We start from the raw sequence: 20449 nt of genomic DNA on the forward strand, positions 1-20449 counted from the left end.
GATGAAATTCAAGATTACTAATTTCTGCTAGTTTTGTTTTATTGCCAATCTGCCTTAACAGATGAATTAGAGTATATGAAGTAAATAAAAGGAAAAGAGCACCAATAGAGATAGCATATACCCTGCAAATAAATATCTTGCACCTTAATAAAGGAACTAAAAACATTTAAACAAATTATACATAGTCTCCATACTTGTCTCATGCTATTTTTAGGGCTCATATCTGATATGGGCAAGTCCCAGTTCATGGTAGAGTTCTCTATAGCACAAATTTACCCCACATATGTAAATAATTCTTAACCAGAATATGAAGATATACTTGGGGCCCTCAGTGCCATACTCCTCATCTTATGCTTTGATACCTTCCTTGGAGCTCTAATAAAAACCTAAGCAGCCAGAGATTAATTCTAGAGCCTTGACTCCAGTTGCTCCCAGTAATCCAATAGAACTATCCTTTGTCAGATCTGCTAATCATAACCCAAGAAAGCAAAACTCAGCACACAGCTCCCAGTTTCTAGTTCTGGAATAATTCATTAGAGTCTTATAGACTTTCCTGCAGTTTTCCTGAAAATATGTTATTTAAGACACATTAAGTTCCAGACTTACAGTAGACAGTACTGGTTATGTTCCTACTCTTATAATGACATAAGAAGTAGAGGAATGGGGTAGCTTTATTCCAGGATAGCAGACTAATTTTGGCTCAAACTAAAATATAATCATGTAGCCCTGCGATATCGGTTCTAAGATTACAGACTATTCTGTGCAGTAATATTGGGTATTAAACAAATGTTGGATCAATCCTTGGTTCTCATGTCTGGTTCCCCCAACACTAATATCACACTGACAGAGGTTAACAATGTCAGTGGATGTCCTCTGTTAGAGATAGGCTATGATCCATGGTACTCCAAAGGGAGTAAATTGATAGCTAAATCTGTCAATCAACGATATCTACGCAGCTCTGTGATCCTTGGCTAATCCTGGCCAGAGAACTATGATAAATCCTTTAGAAGATCTCGTAACGACCCTGAGAGGTAGATATTCTTATTATCATCCCAGAATTAAAGATAAAGAAACTAAGGCATAGGACAATTAAGGTTGCAGAGTTATTAAGTGATAGAGCAGGCAATCTGGCTCTAGGACAGGGGTTTTTATCACTTATTATGGGCCAAATTGTATCCCCACAACATTCACATGTTGAAGCCCTAACCCTTACTACTTTAGAATGTGATTGTATTTGGAGACAGGGCCTTTAAAGAGGTAATTAAGTTAAATGGGGTCTTTTGGGTGCACCCTAATTCAACATGGTGCCCTTATAAGAAGATATTAGGATACAATGATGGAGGAAAGACCATATGAAGACAAAAGGAGAAAATGATCACCTATTAGTCAAGAAGAGAGGCCCTAGAATGACACCAATATTGCTGACACTTTGTTCTTGGAATTATAGCCTCTAGAAATACGAGAAAATTAACTTCTGTTGTTTAAGCCACCCAGTCTGTGGTAATTGTTATAGCAGCCCCAGAAAACTAATACTACACTGCCTTTCATGGTAGTGAGTGCCAATAAAGCCAGTGCCATTAGTAAGTATTCAGTGGCAATGTCCTAAGCATATTATTCCAGTGCCAGAATCTTTTAAAAAGTTCAAGTTATTTATTTTTAATAGTGATATATTCACATTCAAAATACTTAACTGTATAAAAGATTATATTGTGAAAAATTTCCTACTCATATTTCTAGGTTACCCAGTTCCCTTCTGAACAAAAAAATGTTAATTGTTTCTTGCATCCCCTTGTAAATACACTCATCGTATTTAAAACCAAATACATACATGCATAAATACACATACACATACATAAGAAAACATATTTCCTCTAGTTACTTACTATAGATATTATACTATCTCTTACTTTTTTTTTGCAGTGGCATCCTGGAAATTGCCTTTATATGGAGAGATTTAACTAAAGACTGCTTGTTCTGAATTGCAACTTGGGTTCTAGATATAATCTTTACTTACATTTTACAAACTGGAGAAAATGGTAGTGTTTGAAGTCCTGTACTCAATGAATTAACTGAAGAACGGTAGCTTGTTAGCTGTAGCTGAGATAGTGGCAATTCCAACTCACCTGGAATATAGAAAAACTAAAGTTATATAAACATTGAATAAATTTAAGTATAATTTAGAACTTCTTGGAAGCAACTATTATGTTTGATCATTCTGTTACAACAAAAATATTTCAATAAAATGAAATTAGAGTTACTAGAGATATAAAATAAGTCTTAAATTTCCTTCTGTATAATTTATCTTACTTATGTATTTACATAAATTATAAGAGGTTTATGTATATGAAGTCTTTTAATTCTGACAGCTTATGATGTCAGTACTTGCAAGATAGTATTATTTTTACTTCCATGCTAATATTGGTGATGATAAGCAAATAGTATTATGGAGAGTAATTCTTCATTTTATTGAGTCTGGATTTCACCTTGTTGAGATGGGCTAGCACAGAGCTATACATTTATAGGATGGGAAAAACTGGTATCATTTATTGATAAGTAGTTAGTGTGGTTTCATCACTTTCATAAATAAAGCAGTAAACTCCAAATAGATGATTAATGCGACCCAATTATAAATGTAACTAAGTAACAATGTCATCAATATAATCAAGAAGCAACGGCATTTGGTACTGTACTGGAACAAAAGATGATTCTGAGATTACAAATTTTTAATTTTTAAAAAGTGCATGCAAGCTGCTATGGCTCATACCAGTAATCTCAGCACTTTGGGAGGCCAAGGTGGGAGGATCACTTGATGCCAGGAGTTTGAGACTAATCTCTACAAGAGTGAGGTCTTGCAGTACTACTCACAATACCAAAAACACAACCCAATCATTCTGTCCATCAAAACTGGACTGGATAAAAAATGTGGTACATATACACAATGGAATATTACGCAGTCACAAAAAAGAACAAATACATGGACTGTGCAGCAACTTGGATGCATCACTATCATACTCAGTGATCTATCACAGAAAAAAATAACCGACTACATGTTCTCACTCATAAGCGGACCCTGAACTTTTACCACAATACTATAAGAAGGGGATTGACAGTAGCGGGATACTGCCGGGGTGGGGGTGAGGACACAACATCAATAAGGGTTCCTGATCTCAAACCAGGTAAAGTGGGAACCAAAGGGAGACCCAAACTTTACCTGTATTATGTCCAGCTGTATACCTAATCCTGAATTGTACACCACATCTTTAAAATAAAAAAAATTTTTTTAAAGCAAGATCTTTTCTCTATGAAAATTTTAAAAATTAGCCAGGTATTGTGACATGCACAGGAAGTCCCAGCTACTTTACAGGCTGAGGTGGGAGGATCGCTTGAGCCCAGGGCTTTGAAGGTACAGTGAACTATGATCAGGCCACTACACTTCAACCTGAGCAACAGAGTGAGACTCTGTCTCTAAAACAAATTTTATTTTAAAAAGGTCAGCAAGTCGGGCTCAGTGGCTCAGCCTGTAATCCTGCACCTTTGGGAGGCTGAGGTGAGTGGATTGCCTGAGCCCGCAGGTTCGAGACCTGCCTGGGCAGCGAGACCTCATCTCTACAATAAATCAAAAAATCAGCCGAGTGTGGTAACGCATGCCTGTCATTCCAGCTACTCGGAAGGCTGAGGTGGAAAGGATCGCCGCAGCCCAGCAGGCGAGGCTACAGTGGCCGAGAGTGGCCACTGCACTCCAGTCTGGGCGACCGAGTGAGACTCAGTCAGCAAGATTGCTATTACTGAAATAAAATATAAAATTTTCTTTACTGAGCTATAATAGTTTAAGATTTCTGTTTTTAATATTAATGCTGTGACCCCATTCCTTTTCCACAATCTCTAACTCTCCTCTATATATTATTCAGTTTTGATGCTGGTAAGATTCTGAGTTAATGATAGCAGTAAATATAAAGGGTCAGATAAGAGAAAAAAATGAAAACTAGGATTATAATAATCAAATTTTAAACATAAAAACCAACTCTTAGTAAACTGTATATGTGACTGTATTGTAATTTTACATCACAAATGGGTAACCTCTAAATTATTTATCCAAAATTTCTACCTGGTTCATTGCATTCTGGTTCACCCTGGCTTTGAGTGGTCAAAATCTCTGTGGAGCTGACTTTTATATCCTCAATATCAATTCCGTGCTTGGTAGTAAGATCTGAAAAGAAAAGGAAGAAACTTTACCATCAGTAAAAGTACCACTAAAGTAGTTTTAAACTATTTAAACAAGTAAACTTGTTTAGTGGTCTTTCCTTTTCAAGTATTTTCATTGTTTTATTGTAGGTCAATTTTCCTTTTAGAGAGAAGTAGAGATTCAGACTTCTGGAGAAATGCTGTCTTAGGTGAATAACTATTCTCCCATGTATACCACTTGTTACTCCGAACTGTCAATCAAAATTACCAATGGCAAATAAAATTGGGAAAATTTACATAATCATTGGAAGCTAAGATAGGAAGGGAAATCCATAAGCCACAAAATTCAAAAGAATGAGAGCACAGAAAGATTTTATCTCTATAAGTATATGATGACTTTCTATGCCCCGCTTAGCTAGATTCTACTTTCTTATGTAAACACTGCCATATTGCCATTTTGTCTTTCTTTCATTCCTCTCTGTTTCTTTTTTTTTTTTTTTTTTTTGAGTTGGAATCTCACTCTGTCACCCAGGCTAAGTACAGTGGCATGCTGACGGCCACTGCAGCCTTGACCTGCTGGGCTCAGCTAATCCTTCTGCCTCAGCCTTCCAAGTAGCTGGAACTACAGGCATGTGCCACCACGCCCAGCTAAGTTTTTGATTTATTGTAGAGGTGAGGTCTCGCCAAGTTGCCCAGGCTGGTCTTGAACCCATGAGCTCAGGCAATCCTCTTACCTCGGCCTCCCAAAGTGCCAGGATTATAGGTGTGAGCCACCGCATCCAACCTTGTTTCTTTCTTTTTATAGCTGTAGGACACATTTGCCTATCTCTTTTTTATCTTTTGTTTTTTGTTTCTTTCAAGGCAAAACTCTTGTGAAGGACAAACATGGTAGTTTTTTTTAGTATAAGACATAGTTTTTCATATTTTATTGTTTGCAAAATTGTGATGCATCTTACGTTTTTTGTTTTTTTCCCTAAAAATTCTTAAGCTGATAATGTGTCTTGCAATTGGACTGAATCATAGAAATAAAGTCATTAAATTTGCTTTTATATTTAATCTAAGAATTAGATTACATCTAATAAAGAAGTTTAACCATTTACATTTCTTCAGACAAAGGTGGTACTTTTATCATCTTATTTTATGCTTCTAATTCTTTTTTGTTTCTTTGTTCTCCTTTATGTTCCATAGAATTAATTATATTGCTCAGAGTTTTTTTTTTTTTCTCGATTGGTTTGGACGTTATACATCTTATTTTAAATCCATGCATTATCATTAAAAATAATTTAAAATGCATATTTTATCTTTATTTTTTAAACAATTGAAAAAGCAGTGTCTCAATTCCTCTATTAAAAGAGAAACTTAGCATATTTTCTGACCAAAACTTTCTTCCTTTCTCCTGGATCTCAGCTTTTATTAGATTAATCTATGTTTCAAACGAGATAATTATTATTTTTTCAAAATTATGTTTCTAGCTTTTGGTTTAAGGTAGCAGAAAACACATATATTAAACTCTCCCATATCCTATTAGAATGACAGTAAACATATCTAAAATGTATAAAGTGAGGAGAGGAGAGGAAAAATTCATCTGTGGTTCAGAGTTATTAGTAGAATTCTAGGATATAAAAAGATTTTAAAAGTGACATATATGACAAAGTGAAAGGAATGTTGCTTCTGGCAATAGATTCTATTGGACTGATCCTCCTATAGGTAACATTTATAACTCTGAACAAAATGCATAAAATGACTACCTAAAAGCGCTGTAGTCTAAAGCAGGCAGAAACTGAAAGGGAATTGACAATGAGTGAATTTCCCATTTTTACAGCTTTTCACCTGAAAGGAGGACCTATTTGGTACCACCTACAGCAACTAGAATTTGGATAAAAATATGCAGTCTTATAGTCTTGAAGAATTAGAGGACAGGTCTACCTCAGCTCACTTACACGTGGAATGTAAAAAAGTCAAATTCATGGAAACACAGAGTAGAAGAATGGTTACCAGGGGCTGAAAAGAGTTGAGTAGAAGAAATGGGAGAGTTTGGCTAAAGGGTATAAACTTTCAGTTATAAAATGAATAAGCTTTGAAGACCTAATATACAGAATTGTGACTACAGTTAATTAAAATGTACTGTATACTTGAAATTTGCTAAGAGAGTAGATCTTAAGTATTCTTACCACACTCAAAAAAGCTAAGTAACTATGTGATGTGATGGATAGGTTAATTAGCTTTATTTTGGTAAATATTTCACAATGTATATCAAAACATAATGCTATATATCTTAATTGTATACAATTCTGTCATAAAACACTTCTTTTAAAATATTCAAATAATCCAAAAGAAAGCAGACAAGGAGGGACTAAGAAGCAAAAACAAATGGGACAAGCTGATAACTCAATAATAATCAGAAAAATAACCCAATTACAAAAGAGCAAAGGATATGAATAGACATTTTTCCATAGAAGATATACAAATGACCAAATATGTGAAAAGATGCTCAAATCATTAGCCATCTGGAAAATGTGAATTAAAATTACAATGAGATACCCCTTTACACCCACTAAGATGACTATTCAAAAAGATAAGTTTCGGAGATAACATGGGTAACTAGAACCTTCATACATTACTAGTAAAAATGAAAAATAGTGCAATCACTTTGGAAAATTCTGGCAATTCCTCAAAAAGTTAAATATAGAGTACCATGTGATCTAGCAATTCTACTCCTAGGTACATACCCAAGAGAAATGAAAACATATGTGCACAAAAACTTGTAAATGAATAGTCACAGCAGGATTTTTTATAATAGCTAAAAATTAGAAATAGCCCAAATGTCTATCAACAGAGGTATGGATAAACAAAATATGATATATTCATACAATAGAATATTGTTTGGCCATAAAAGGATGAAATACGGAGACACCCTATCATATTAATAGACTTGAAAACATTATGCTAAGTGAAAGAAATCAGAAAGACCACATATTATCTGATTTCATTTTTATTAAATGTTCAGAGTAGACAAATCTATAGGTAGTTTAACTTACCCTTTGATCATGGAAAATAAGTAGGGAGCCATTGCTTGAGATATTCTTATGGCAGGCAACTTTATTGTCATACTAAACAGTTTTATTGTTATTGTTGTCATGACATAAAGGTACCTAGGGCATTGCACACCCCCTGACCTTTCAATAACTTGCAAAATGTTCTGTTAGAAGTTCTATGTGGCAATGACCCTGAGAACAGCATCCAAGCCAAGTGAAGGCTGGGAGTGTAGCAGTACAGTTGCTCAGTAAAGTACTTGTCTTTTCCATTAGCATTTATAGTGTTGAGATTTGTGTCCTGCCAAAAAGTGCTCCTGGTTCACCCTAAAGTTTTGAGCTCTGATATATTTTCAAGTTCTGATACTGATTTGATCCACTTTCTCAGGTTGGATTTTCATTCTCTTGCTTTGAGTTGTAGGCTGATCAGTAACTCCCTTGATTTAGTTTTATCTGCAAGAAGTCCTTCAAGTCTGTAGTCTGTTGATGGCAAGTATCCCTATTCTCAATGGATATCACAGACCCACTTCCATTCCTCCATGATATTATATATCTTCGATCATTTTAAATGGAATTTATAAGACAGCAGTTAAATATTTGGGCTCATATTATCATTAAAGATAACTCAAGAGTATTTACCAAGTGGAAGAAAACATCTAAATTCTAGGTTATGGCTCTCCTGGTTGTCGGATTCCATGTATCCTTACTCAGAGCTCCTTACTGTGAGCCTTACTATAGTTAACTAAAGTCAGTTAACTATAGTAAGAAAACTAAAGTCAGAAGTTTCATTGTATATAAGAAAACAACTCTAGGCCAGGAGCAGTGGCTTCTGCCTGTAATCCCAACATTTTGGGAGGCTGAGGCAGGAGGATTGCTTGAGCCAGGAGTTTGAGACCAGCCCAGGCAACAGAGCAAGAACTAATTTCTAATTAAAGATTTTAAAAAAGAAAACAACTTTAGAAATTAGCATAGTCATATGTGTCTTAGCTTTATTTGTATAACTCTCTTGAAAGATTAGTTTTAGAGAAATTTTAAGCCCAAAAGTCACATAAAGAGAATGACAATGAGAAAAGTCTCAACAAAACCACTACCCCTGAAAACTGGAATAAGACAAGAATACCCACTCTCACCCCTCCTGTTCAACATAGAAGTCCTAGCTAGAGCAATGAGACAAGAGAAGGAGATCAGCAGTATCCAAATAGGAAAAGAGGAAGTCAAGCTATCCCTGTCTGCAGACGACATGATTCTATACCTTGAAAACCCAAGAGAATCTGTCAAAAATCTCCTTGCACTGATAAAGGACTTTGGCAAAGTCTCAGGGTATAAAATAAATGTGTAAAAGACAGTCACATTCCTATACACCAACAATAAACTAACATAAACCCACATAAAAAGCACAATCCCATTCACAATAGACACAAAAATAATGAAATATCCTGGCATCTTCCTAACCAGAGAAATGAAAGACCTTTATAATGAAAACTACAAAACACTGCTCAGAGAAGTCAAAGATGACACAAACAAAAGGAAAAATATTCCATGCTCATAGATTGGAAGAATTAACATTATTAAGATGTCCATCCTACCCAAGGCAATCTACAAATTTAACGCAATATCCATTAAATTGCCAGCAACATTCCTCTCAGACCTGGAAACGACAATACAGATATTCATATGGAAATATAAATGACCACGAATAGCCAAGACAATCCTCAGCAAAAAAACAAAACAAAACAAAGTGGGAGGTATCACACTCCCAGACTTTAATCTTTATTATAAAGCTACAATAATCAAACAGCCTGGTATTGGTACAAGAATGGGCATAAAGACCAATGGACCAGGATAGAGATTCCAGAAACAAAACCTCAATTTCTCAACCAACTCATCTTTGACAAAGTCTCCACCATCAACCACTGGGAAGAGGAGAACCTACTCAGTATATGGTGCTGGGAAAATGGGCTGACCACATACAGAAGATTAAAACAAGACCCCTGCCTGATACCATACACAAAAATCAACTCTAAATGGATCAAAGACATAAACGTAAAACCTCAAACTATAAGAACCCTAGAAAACTCAGGAGACACCCTCATGGAAATTGGAACTAGTAACTAATTCCTGATCAAAACCCAAAGTGCCCATGCTATAAGAGATAAGATATACAAGTGGGACCTCATCAAACTGACAAGCTTCTGCAAAGCCAAAGCAACCATCAAGAGAGCAGGGAGACAGCCCACAGACTGGTAAAAAATATCTGTCAACTGTATATCTGGCAAAGGTCTAACATCTAAGATCTACAAGGAACTCAAATGTGCCAAATAGAAAAAAAAGCAAACAGCCCCATTACAAAGTGGGCAAAAGTTATGAACAGACACGTCTCAAAAGAAGACATATGAGCAATCAACAGATACATGAAAAAATGCTCAGTCTCACTAGTCATCAAAGAAATGCAAATTAAAACCACACTGAGATACCACCTAACTCCAGTTAGGATAGCAATCATCAATAATTCAAAAAACAACAGATACTGAAGAGGATGTAGGGTAAAGGGAACACTTCTACACTGCTGATGGAAGTGTAAACTAGTACAACCTCTGTGGAAAACAGTTTGGCAATTCCTAAAAGATCTAAAAATCAACCTTCCATATGACCCCGCAATCTCTCTCTCTACAGGGAATACACCCAGAGGAACTCAGATCACTCTATGAAAAAGATACCTGCACACACATGTTTATTGCAGCATTATTTACAAGAGCAAAAACATGGAACCAACCATGCTGCCCATCAAAAGAGAACTGGATAAAAAAAAAAATGTGGTACATATACATGATAGAATATTATGCAGCCATAAAGATGGACAAAATTATGAACTTCACAGCAACTTGGATGGGTTTATAGTCTATAATACTGAGTGATCTATCACAGAAACAAAGAACTGAGTACTACATTTTCTCACTCATTAGTGGACCTTGAACAATTATCATAATACTAAAAGAAAGGGATTGGCAATAGTTGGCAACTGCCAGGGGAGTGGGGTGGGGTGGGGGGGATTGGTGGTAGTGGGAAACTGCCAGGGAAGGTGGGGACCACACCTCATCAACAAGGGTACCTGCATAATGAACATCTGTATACCTAACCCTGAATTGTACCTCAAATCTTCAAAATTAAAAATTTAAAAAAATAATAATTCTAAGATTTCAAAAAATAACTTGCAGAACATTTTTACAAAATCTGGAGGTTCAGAAAATATTTACTGTATAACAACCATATTTAAGTGGTTTTTACAAGTAATACATTTTAAAATTAATTCTCACCTCTTTTGAAAAGGTTTTCATTTTCATCTACATAATTTGTTATTACTGGCATTAAGTTTAATGACTCTTTTTCTGAGGGTGATGGAATCTCAATTTCTTGTTCGAGGCTTGTAGATATTAAGGAGTCACACTCAATAGTAAAACTTGAAGGCTGAAAAAAGAAATCAAGAAAGTTTTTAGGGAGGATCCAAATAAATAATTTTGAATTCACAAATGGACAATATTTATTTAAATGGTGTACCAAATTTTAAACTCAAAAATTTTAATGCTATACATGCTTTAAAAAAAAAAGAATTGTAGCAGCTAAAATATATATTCCATTGTAAGCAATGGTTTGAGTAATATATATTATGGTCACTCATTACATTAGTGATACATAGAAATCTCAAATGCAGAAATATCTCCTTTTTAGCTAATAGCAAATTTATAAAATTTTAAATGAAAATCCCTGTGGGTGGACGTGGTGGCTCAGGCCTGTAATTCCAGCTCTTTGGGAGACTGAGGCAGGAGGATTGCTTGAGCCTAGAAGTTTTAGACCAGCCTAGGCAACACAGCAGAACTTTGTCTCTATAAAAAAATTAAAAAATAAAAAAAAATTTTTAAATCACTGTAGTAGATGAGAGATGATAAACGGGGAGAAGGGAAACAAATGATGGAATGGAATGTATCTTTACCGCCCTCCATGGACTATGTTTTTCTTTCGTTCCAATCAACAAGTCAGATTGACTACATGCACAACTCTCGGAGTTAACACGGGAGGCTAAAGGGGACTAGAAGAAAAGGACCAATAGCTAACAATATTTTTACCATCATGTTAAAATTTTAATTGTAAGAAAACCCTTTAAGTGCCTTAAGTCAATTATACCTTTTGACTGTATTAAGAAAAGCTTCAAATAGAAAACATTTTAGGCCCGGCTCAGTGGCTCAGCCTGTAATCCCATGCTTTGGGAGGCCAAGGTGAGTGAATTGCCTGAGTTCAGAACCCGCCTGGACAACTTGGCGAGACCTCGCCCAACAATAAATAAAAAAAAATGGCGGGTGTGGTAGCGCACGCCTGTAGTTCCAGCTACTTGGAAGGCTAAGAGGGAAGGATTGCCGGAGCCCAGCAGGTCGAGGCTGCGGTGGCCGGGAGCGGTCACTGCACTCCAGTCTGGGCGACTGAGTGAGACTCCAACTCAAAAAGAAAAAAAAAAAAAAAACATTTTAAGTTGTCCTAAAAAAAATTTTTTTTAAGTAACTTTGTGACTGCATCTAATCTATATGGGCTTAGATTTTTGAGCTCACTGAACTGCAAAGAGTTACTGCACTCTCAACTGCTCGAATTCTTTACATATTAGTATCATAATAATAATTTTTGTTATTGAAACTGTATGTTAAAAAAGAGGGCTATGTTTGAGAAATTTGACCTTTAAAATGCAAAAGATGCTATTGTTCTTATTAAACACAGCACATAAAACTCAGTCTTGTACAATCTATATTTTTATTCCCTCAGTAAGAGCACTTCTGTTATTAAGCTCTAGTACTATTTGTTTGTGCATAACTCATAAATCAGCAGTTCTGGCTCCAGTATCCAATTTTTAAATTAGACATCACTACTTCATTTTCTATACCAGGTATACTGATTAGAATTATCAGGAGAAGTTTTAAAATTCCCTATACATGGGCTGCACATCAGATCAATTGATCAGAATGTATCTGGGTAGGACTCAAGTGTCCACATTGTTTTTAAACTACCCAGATGATTTCAATGTGCAGCCAATGCTGAGAACCACTATTTAGAAGTAAATTTGGGCCGGGCTCGGTGGCTCATCCTGTAATCCCACACTTTGGGAGGTCGATGTGAGTGAATTGCCTGAGCCTGTGGGTTTGAGACCTGCCTGGGCAACTTGGCGAAACCTCATCTCTACAATAAATTAAAAAAATTAGCTGGGCATGTAGCGCATTCCTCTAGTTCCAGCTACTGTTAGGCTGAGGCGGAAGGATCGCCGGAGCCAGCAGGTCGAGGCTGCGGTGGTGACTCACTCCAGTCTGGGCGACTGAGTGAGACTCCAACTCAAAAAAAAAAAAAAAAAGTAAATTTGATTCCTTAATTGATACAAGTTCATTCCATTATGAAATCTTTTTAATTTGACAATTGTAAACAGTCAATTTGCCTCAATTTTATAAAATTACTACTGAAAGCAAATATTACAACCTCATTTAAATCTACTATATCTTCCAGTTCCTCCTTACAAAAGTTCTCTTCATCCATACAAAAATCTTCTTTCACAAATACGCCCAAATCTTCTTGAAAAGAGAAAGATTCCCTATAAAAAAAAATTAGTGTTTACTAAAAGCAAGTCACATGCTAAATGTAGTCAATCAAAACACTTAATGATTAAAATTATAGTCAAGGCAAAGCAATGATAAAGTCTTATTAATAACATCTAAACTTGTGATCATACAAAGACTATTTTCTCCTCTTAAAAATATTTACAGAATTGGGCAATTAAGTAAGTACCTGAAAAAATTAGCTTCTGTGAAGATCTGTTCTTTGAAATCTAAAAGAGGATCCTTTACTGGAAATAGTTTTAGTCTACTCAAGAGAGTATTCAAAGTTGGCAGGTGATTTTTATAGGACATCAAATTATCTACAAACATTATTTCTTCATCATCAATATATAAATCTGAAAAGAAATAAGAAATATAAAAGAATAAGAAATCTAAAAGTTATACAAAGGAATCTAGACAGTTACTGTAATCAGTCAATAGATACACATGGGCTTTTCAAACACATTTTAAATTTTTTAGTTTTCATTGTGCTGTGCACATATAGGATGCAGGATAATATTGAAACATAGGTTACAGTGCAATAGATTTTAATATTATTTAGTATACTGAGGAGTATCCAAATACCCCAAAAGAGTTGTCATGGCTTATACTTTATCAATAAAAATTAATCAATGGAGGAAAATATCTTGTGGTCTTATGCTTCAAAATAACCGGAAGTAATCTAAAGCAAGATTTTAAAGAAATAAAAGTATTTGACTTCTGCTGACCCTTCTCTTCTCTGCTTCTTTTTACCTCTTAAAGTCTCCAATTAACCCCCCAGAGTCTTTGACACGTAGGGAACGGAGATGATCTACAGAACCTACAAATGAGACTAACTCTATCAACCTACATTTATTCATACATGGTTGCTATAAAATTACAGTGAAATTTAGATGGCAAAGTATCTACTTGATAAGTGTGACATATCTTACACATTAAGAAACACCATGGCTAATAGTTAATTGCTAGAATAAATTTCTTCTCGTTGTCCCCACCCTGCCTTATTTGGGCTACTCTAGACTCTTAGCTAATTGTGTGAGAGCTTTAACAATTTCTGAGCCACAGGAGGGAACATAAAGCATGCTCTCAATTCTTCAACACGCTCCTGGGTGGAGAGAGAAAAAGGAAAATGTAAGTTCCGTTGAGAAACTACTCAGAAAGTCAAGCTCCCAAAAGTGAAAGTTACCTTAAAAGATGAACAATGGTTTCCTGTTCTGGGCAGTGGACTTTCAGTTAAGTGATGCAGGATGGCATGAGAGAGGAGCAGTGTGGTGTCTTCAGTATGGATGCCTCCCATGGTCAACTATATAACCGGGGAACCCTTTGCCTGGTGTTAACTGGATATACCAAAAGAGAACTTTGTGATATAAACTAGGTTCCTAAGAGATTGTTAATCTGAACCTATTGAGTTCCTAATGATATCATGGCCAAAACTTTCCCATGACATACCAAATAAAGTTAGTCAATAAGGTCCAGACTTGATGGCTCAGCCTGTAATCCCAGCACTTTGGAGGCCGAGGTGAGTGGATTGCCTGAGTCCGCAGGTTCTAGACCAGCTAGACAACTTGTCTCTACAATTAAAAAATAAATAAATAGTCTCTACAATTAAAAAATAAATAAATAAATAAATTAGCCGGGCTGTGGTAGCGTGCGCCTCTAGTTCCGGCTACTTGGAAGGCTGAGGCAAAAGGATCTCTTGAGCCCAGCAGGTCGACGCTGGGGTGGCCGTGAGTGTGAGTGTGCCACTATCCTCTAGCCTGGGCGACGAAGTAAGACTCCAGTTTTAAAAAAAAAAAATCGCCGGGCTCGGTGGCTCAGCCTGTAATCCGGCGCCTTTTGGAGGCTGAGGTGAGTGGATTGCCTGAGCCCGCGGGTTTGAGACACTCCTGGGCAGGCGAGACCTCATCTCTACAATAAATCACAAAAATTAGCCGGGCGTGGTAGCGTGTGCCTGTAGTTCCAGCTACTTAGAAGGCTGAGGCGGAAGGATCTCCAGAGCCCAGCAGGTCGAGGCTGTGGTGACTGGGAGCGGCCACTGCACTGAAGTCTGGGCGACAATGAGACTCCAACTCAAAAAAAAAAAAAAATCAATTTCATGTCTAATGAGTGTTTATCTGAGAAAGTTAAAGATTTATATAATCCATTTGCTAATATTAGTGAAGCCATATTAGTAGTAAAAACCCAACAGCATTAGTTTATATCACATCTCTACCTTCCACATCTAAATACAGACCCTCCAGCCATCTTCCCTATCTAGAGCCTTCTGATATTTCTGGGAGTCTAAGCAGGACAACTCATGTCAACTGTGAGATCATTTTCCAACCACCATTTTATTATGAAACCACTTGAGGGCAGCACCACACCACAATCAGTGTTCTATATAATTATCCCACATGGTTGTTTTCCAAGGGTGCCGCTTCCTTATAGTCTTATGGTTATACAGCATGCAATGAAGTTCTTACATTATTACAACTACTATCTGTACTATACAGATATAAGGAGGTTGTTCTCCATTGTATACAGATATAAGGAGGTTGTTCTCCAGTGTTAAATTGTCATCAGGAAACAAAATTTTAGCTAGTTAACTATGAAAAGAAGCAGAAAAAAGAGAATAGGATAGAAGGCAGGCTGATTCTTTGCAAAGGAAACTTTTGTCTACCTAGAAAACTCAATATAACTAAATGAACACAAATAAAGGAGTTGACTCAGTTGTCTGATAAAAATTATATTAATAGTTTTCTAACAAAAAAATTTAATCCTAAAAATTAATGAAATAACATACATAATGGTCACCAACTTATGAAATATCGAGGACTAAACAACAAAATGTCCAGAAGGTATATGCAGAAAATAATAAAATATTATTGAAGTCCATTAAAAAAAAAAAAAAAACGAATAAAAGGTAAGATAAACCATTTTGCTGGCTAGAAAGATTAACTATGGGCCAGTAATCCCACGCTTTTGGAGGCCGAGGTGAGTGGATTGCCTGAGCCCGCGAGTTCGAGACCAGCCTGGGGAACTTGGCGAGACCTCATCTCTACAATAAATCCAAAAAAATTAGTCAGACGTGGTAGCGCGTGCCTGTCGTTCCAGCTACTTGGAAGGCTGAGGCGAAAGGATCACTGGAGCCCAGCAGGTCGAGGCTGTGGTGGCCGGGAGCAGCCACTGCACTCCAGTCTGAGCGACAGAGTGAGACTCCAACTCAAAAAAAATAGAAAGATTAACTGTGGTAAAAATTTTAAAGGATTCCTTTACCATCTCATTTTCCCTGAAGGTCGGTTTTAGAACTTGAAAAAGTGATTACAAAGTAAATCTAGAAGAATGTAGGTATGAGAGTAAAAAAAAAAAAAATTGCCAAAAAAGAAAAAACTCTTAACATATGTTATAATTATATATTAAATAGTTAAGACCATATGATGCTGATACAATAATAGGTAAAAATAATAGACCATAAGAGAAATACGCTCTAAGTTATCACTCATAAGCAGACGTTGAACATTTAATGTAATACTATAAGAAAGGGATTGGCAGTAGCAGGATACTGCCAGGGTGGGGGTGGGAGGAGACACAACATCAATAAGGGTACCTGATCTCAAACAAGGCAAAGTGGGAACCAAAGAGAGGCCCAAACTTTACCTGTACGATGACCACTTGCATACCTAATCCTGAATTGTACCACACATCTTTAAAATAAAAAAAAGTTTAAAAAGATTAGAAATACAATAAATAACAGCAGCTAAAATAAAGTATTTAGGAATAAATCTTATAAAGGATATGTATCTTTCTGAAGAAAGTAAAAAATAAGTAAACCATAAAAGATATATAACATCTATATTAAAAATTTTAAAGTTTATTGAAAGACATTTAAGAAGATCTCCACAAATGAAAAATAAGAGATTTGAAAGGAAAGAACAAGAGAAAACTGAAGGAAGAAATTCTTCAAGGAAATAATTCAAGAAAATTTCTCAAAACTGAAGTGCATGGGTATTTAGATTGATAGGATACACCATGTACACAGCCAAATATATAAAAATAGAACCACAAGGCACACACCATTGTGAAATTTCAGAACCCTAGAAGAAAAAAAAATCATTCAAGTTTTCAGGATGAGAAGGAGATCATGTTAAAAAATACTTAGGAATCAGAGTGGCATTGGACTTCTCAAGAGCAATACTGGAAGCTAGAATAAAATGGAACAATGCCTGTGAAGTTCTGAGAAAAAAGTTATTTCCAATCTACAAGTCTATAACTACACTTCTCAAAAGAAGATATAGCGGCAGCCAACAGACGTAAAAAAGTGCTCAGCCTCACTCATCATCAGAGAAATGCAAATCAAAACCACACTGAGATACCACTTAATCCCAGTTAGAATGGCCATCATTAATAAAACAAACAACAACAGATGCTGGAGAGGATGTAGAGAAAAGGAATGCTTCTACACTGCTGGTGGGAATGCTGGTGGGAATGCAATCTCTTTGGAAGACAGTGTGGAGATTTCTGAAAGAACTAGAAATTGACCTTCTATGTGACCCAGTAATTCCCCTATTGGGAATATACCCGGAGGAACTCAGATCATTCTACAAGAAAGATACCTACACACGTATGTCTGTTGCAGCTCTATTCACAATAGCAAAAACATGGAATCAACCATGTTGCCCATCGAAGCTGGACTGGATAAAGAAAATGTGGTACATATACACAATGGGATATTATGCAGTCATAAAGAAGGACAAACATACGAACTTTGCAGCAACTTGGATGAATTGAGATCATACTCAGTGATCTATCACAGAAACAAAAAACAGAGCACCATATGTTTTCACTCATAAGCATACCTTGAGCAATTATAATACTATAAGAAAGGCATTGGCAGTAGTGGGAAACTGTCATGGGGGGTGGGATTGGCAGTTGAAGGAAACTGTTCGGGAGGGAGGAGCATACCTCATCAACAAGGGTACCTGCATAATCAACATTTGTATACTTAACCCTGAATTGTACCCCACAGCATTATTTTTAAAGTCTATAACTAGCCAAACTATCAATTAGATGTGAGGATAGAATGAAGACTTTTTAGATATGAACATTTTCAAAAAATTTACCTTCTATGTACCTATTATCAGGAAGCTACATACTCCTGAACAGGGAGAGTAAACTGACTCAAGATGGAAGAAACAGAGGGCCCAATACAAAAAAGAAGTGAACAGAATCCTCAAAATTGATGGTGAAAATGACTGGTTCTAGAAATAAAATCCTCAAAGACAAAACTATTATATTTGATGTCTGAATGTATTAAGAGAATATTTGGACAAATAGGGGAGAGTTTGGGGACCAAGATCTATGTACTAAAAAACAAGTTCTATGTACATAGAAAACTAAGGAAAATGGAATACAAGCATTAACTTCATGGAGTACAGTAGTCTTCCACTTCTCTGAGGTTTCAGTTACTCATGGTCAACTGTGGTCTGAAAATACTATATTAAGTGGAAAATTCCAGAAACAAACAATTTATAAGTCTTAAATTGCGCACTGCTCTGAGTAGCATAATGAAATTTCCTGCTGTCTTGCTGTGTCCCACTGGGCTGTAAAAATCCTTCGTCCACTATATTCACACTGTATATGCTACCCATGCATTCATCACACAGTAATGGTTATCAGATTGACTGTCCTGGCATCACAGTGCTATGTTCAAGTAACCCTTATTTGACTTACTTATTCTATTTTATAATTAGCTATTATTAATCTCTCATTGTGTTTATTTTATAAATTAAACATTATCATTGGTATGTATATATAGAAAAAAACATTGTGTATACTGTGTAGAGTTCAATACTATGTGTGATTTCAAAGGCATCCACTGGGGGTCTTGCAATGCAAGCCCTGTGGATAATGGAGCAAGCTACTGTACAAGAAAGCAATCACTGAACATCACAATACTATTTTCAGCTGTAAGTAGTCTTTAAGCACTCATAATTCTATAGCTATCAAATATTGACCTAACCAAAGCTATAATAACTACACTGGGAGAGTAGACCAATAGAAAGTATTAGAGTACATGATAGTAAGGGTGTAGAAGAGTAAAGACAGCTCCATCTTTATTTCCATGGTGAGAAGTCAACAGATAACGCCTAAAACTAAAACCAAAAAATAAAAATTAAAAAATAAGGAAATAGCAATTTAAGTATGTCACGTAAATAAATGGCAAATGAATAGAGTTTCTTTTGACACTCTGTTTCAGAGTTGAAAGTGGTTGTTCTGAAGAAGGAAAAAATAGGGCTGGCTGATGAAGCTAGGGGATTACTGCTTTCTTTTTAAGTGTTATGCAACCATTTTATCTGATAACTTAGAAAATATTAAATCCATGAAAAACTGTTTATAAAATCTAAGTTAAAAAAACAAACTAAAGAGTATATAAATTAGATTACCTTTAGAATGAACACAAAGAATCCTGAGTCTGATTTATGTAAGGAGTAAAGAATGCAAGGAAGTAACTAAAATGTATTCTTTCTGTAACAAGAAGCTCTGCAATAGAGTGAGTTTCACTTCAATTAATAGCTTGATGATATTTTCAGGGACCCAAGTTTTTCTATTCATTTTTATACTGAGGCGAAAAATACATATAAAATTTACCATCTTGCCAGGTATGGTGACTCACGCCTGTAATCCCAGCACATTGGGAAGTGGAGGCAAGAGGACTGCCTGAGTCCACGGGTTTGAGACCAACCTGGGCAACTTGGCGAGACCTCATCACTACAATAAATCAAAAAATTAGCTGGGTGTGGTGACAAGCACCTGTATTTCCAACTATTTGGAAGGCTGAGGCGGAAGGATCACCAGAACCCAGTCTGGGCGACAGAGTGAGATTACTACTCAAAAAAAAAAAAAAAAAAATTACCATCTTTACTATTTTAAGTGTAGTTCAGTGGTAATAAATACATTATAGTCTCTTTTTCCCCCCTTCATTTCCCGGCCTCTGGTAATCACCATTCTATGCTTTATCTCCATGAGATTCACTTTTTTAGCTCCCACATATGAGTGAGATGTAATATCTGTCTTTCTGTGCTTGGCTTACATCACTTAACAAAATGACTTCCAGTTCCATCCATGTTTAAGCAAATGACAGAATTTCTTTTTTTTTTTTTTTTTTTTTTGAGTTGGAGTCTCACTCTGTCGCCCAGACTGGAGTGCAGTGGCCGGGGCCCCACAGCCTCTATCTGCTGGGCTCCGGCGATCCTTCCGCCTCAGCCTTCCAAGTAACTGGAACTAGAGGCGTGCGCTACCACACCCGGCTAATTTTTGATTTATTGTAGAGATGAGGTCTCACCAAGTTGCCCAGGTGGGTCTTGTTTTTTTTTTTAAGCTTGAATAATATTCCATTGTGTATGTATACCATATTTTCTCGATTCACTCATCCACTGATGGGCACTTAGGTTGACTCCATATTTTGGCTATTGTGAATAGTGTTGCAGTAAGCACAGGAGTGCAGATGTCTTTTTGATATATTGATTTCCTTTCTTTGGACACATACACAGTAGAGGAATTGCTGGAACATATGATAGCTCTATTTTTTGTTTTTTAACTAAACCTCCATAATGGTTGTACTAATTTACATTC

At 36.1% G+C, this 20449-nt stretch overlaps 1 protein-coding gene across 1 annotated transcript in view; it reads right to left on the reverse strand.

Annotated features, from left to right (window-relative positions):
• Positions 1-20449, reverse strand: part of CUNH9orf84 (chromosome unknown C9orf84 homolog) — a 118122-nt gene that overhangs the window by 65534 nt on the left and 32139 nt on the right. Inside the window, exons 6-10 of the mRNA XM_008065563.1 lie at positions 13029-13194; positions 12723-12834; positions 10529-10679; positions 4106-4207; positions 2015-2123 (exon numbers count right to left, since the gene is read on the reverse strand). Coding sequence (XP_008063754.1) covers positions 2015-2123; positions 4106-4207; positions 10529-10679; positions 12723-12834; positions 13029-13194 — 640 coding nt within the window. The remainder of the gene's footprint in view (positions 1-2014; positions 2124-4105; positions 4208-10528; positions 10680-12722; positions 12835-13028; positions 13195-20449) is intronic.

Source organism: Carlito syrichta, unplaced genomic scaffold (genome assembly GCF_000164805.1).
Source record: "Carlito syrichta isolate Samal-C Ts95f unplaced genomic scaffold, Tarsius_syrichta-2.0.1 Scaffold308663, whole genome shotgun sequence".
NCBI lineage: Eukaryota > Metazoa > Chordata > Mammalia > Primates > Tarsiidae > Carlito > Carlito syrichta.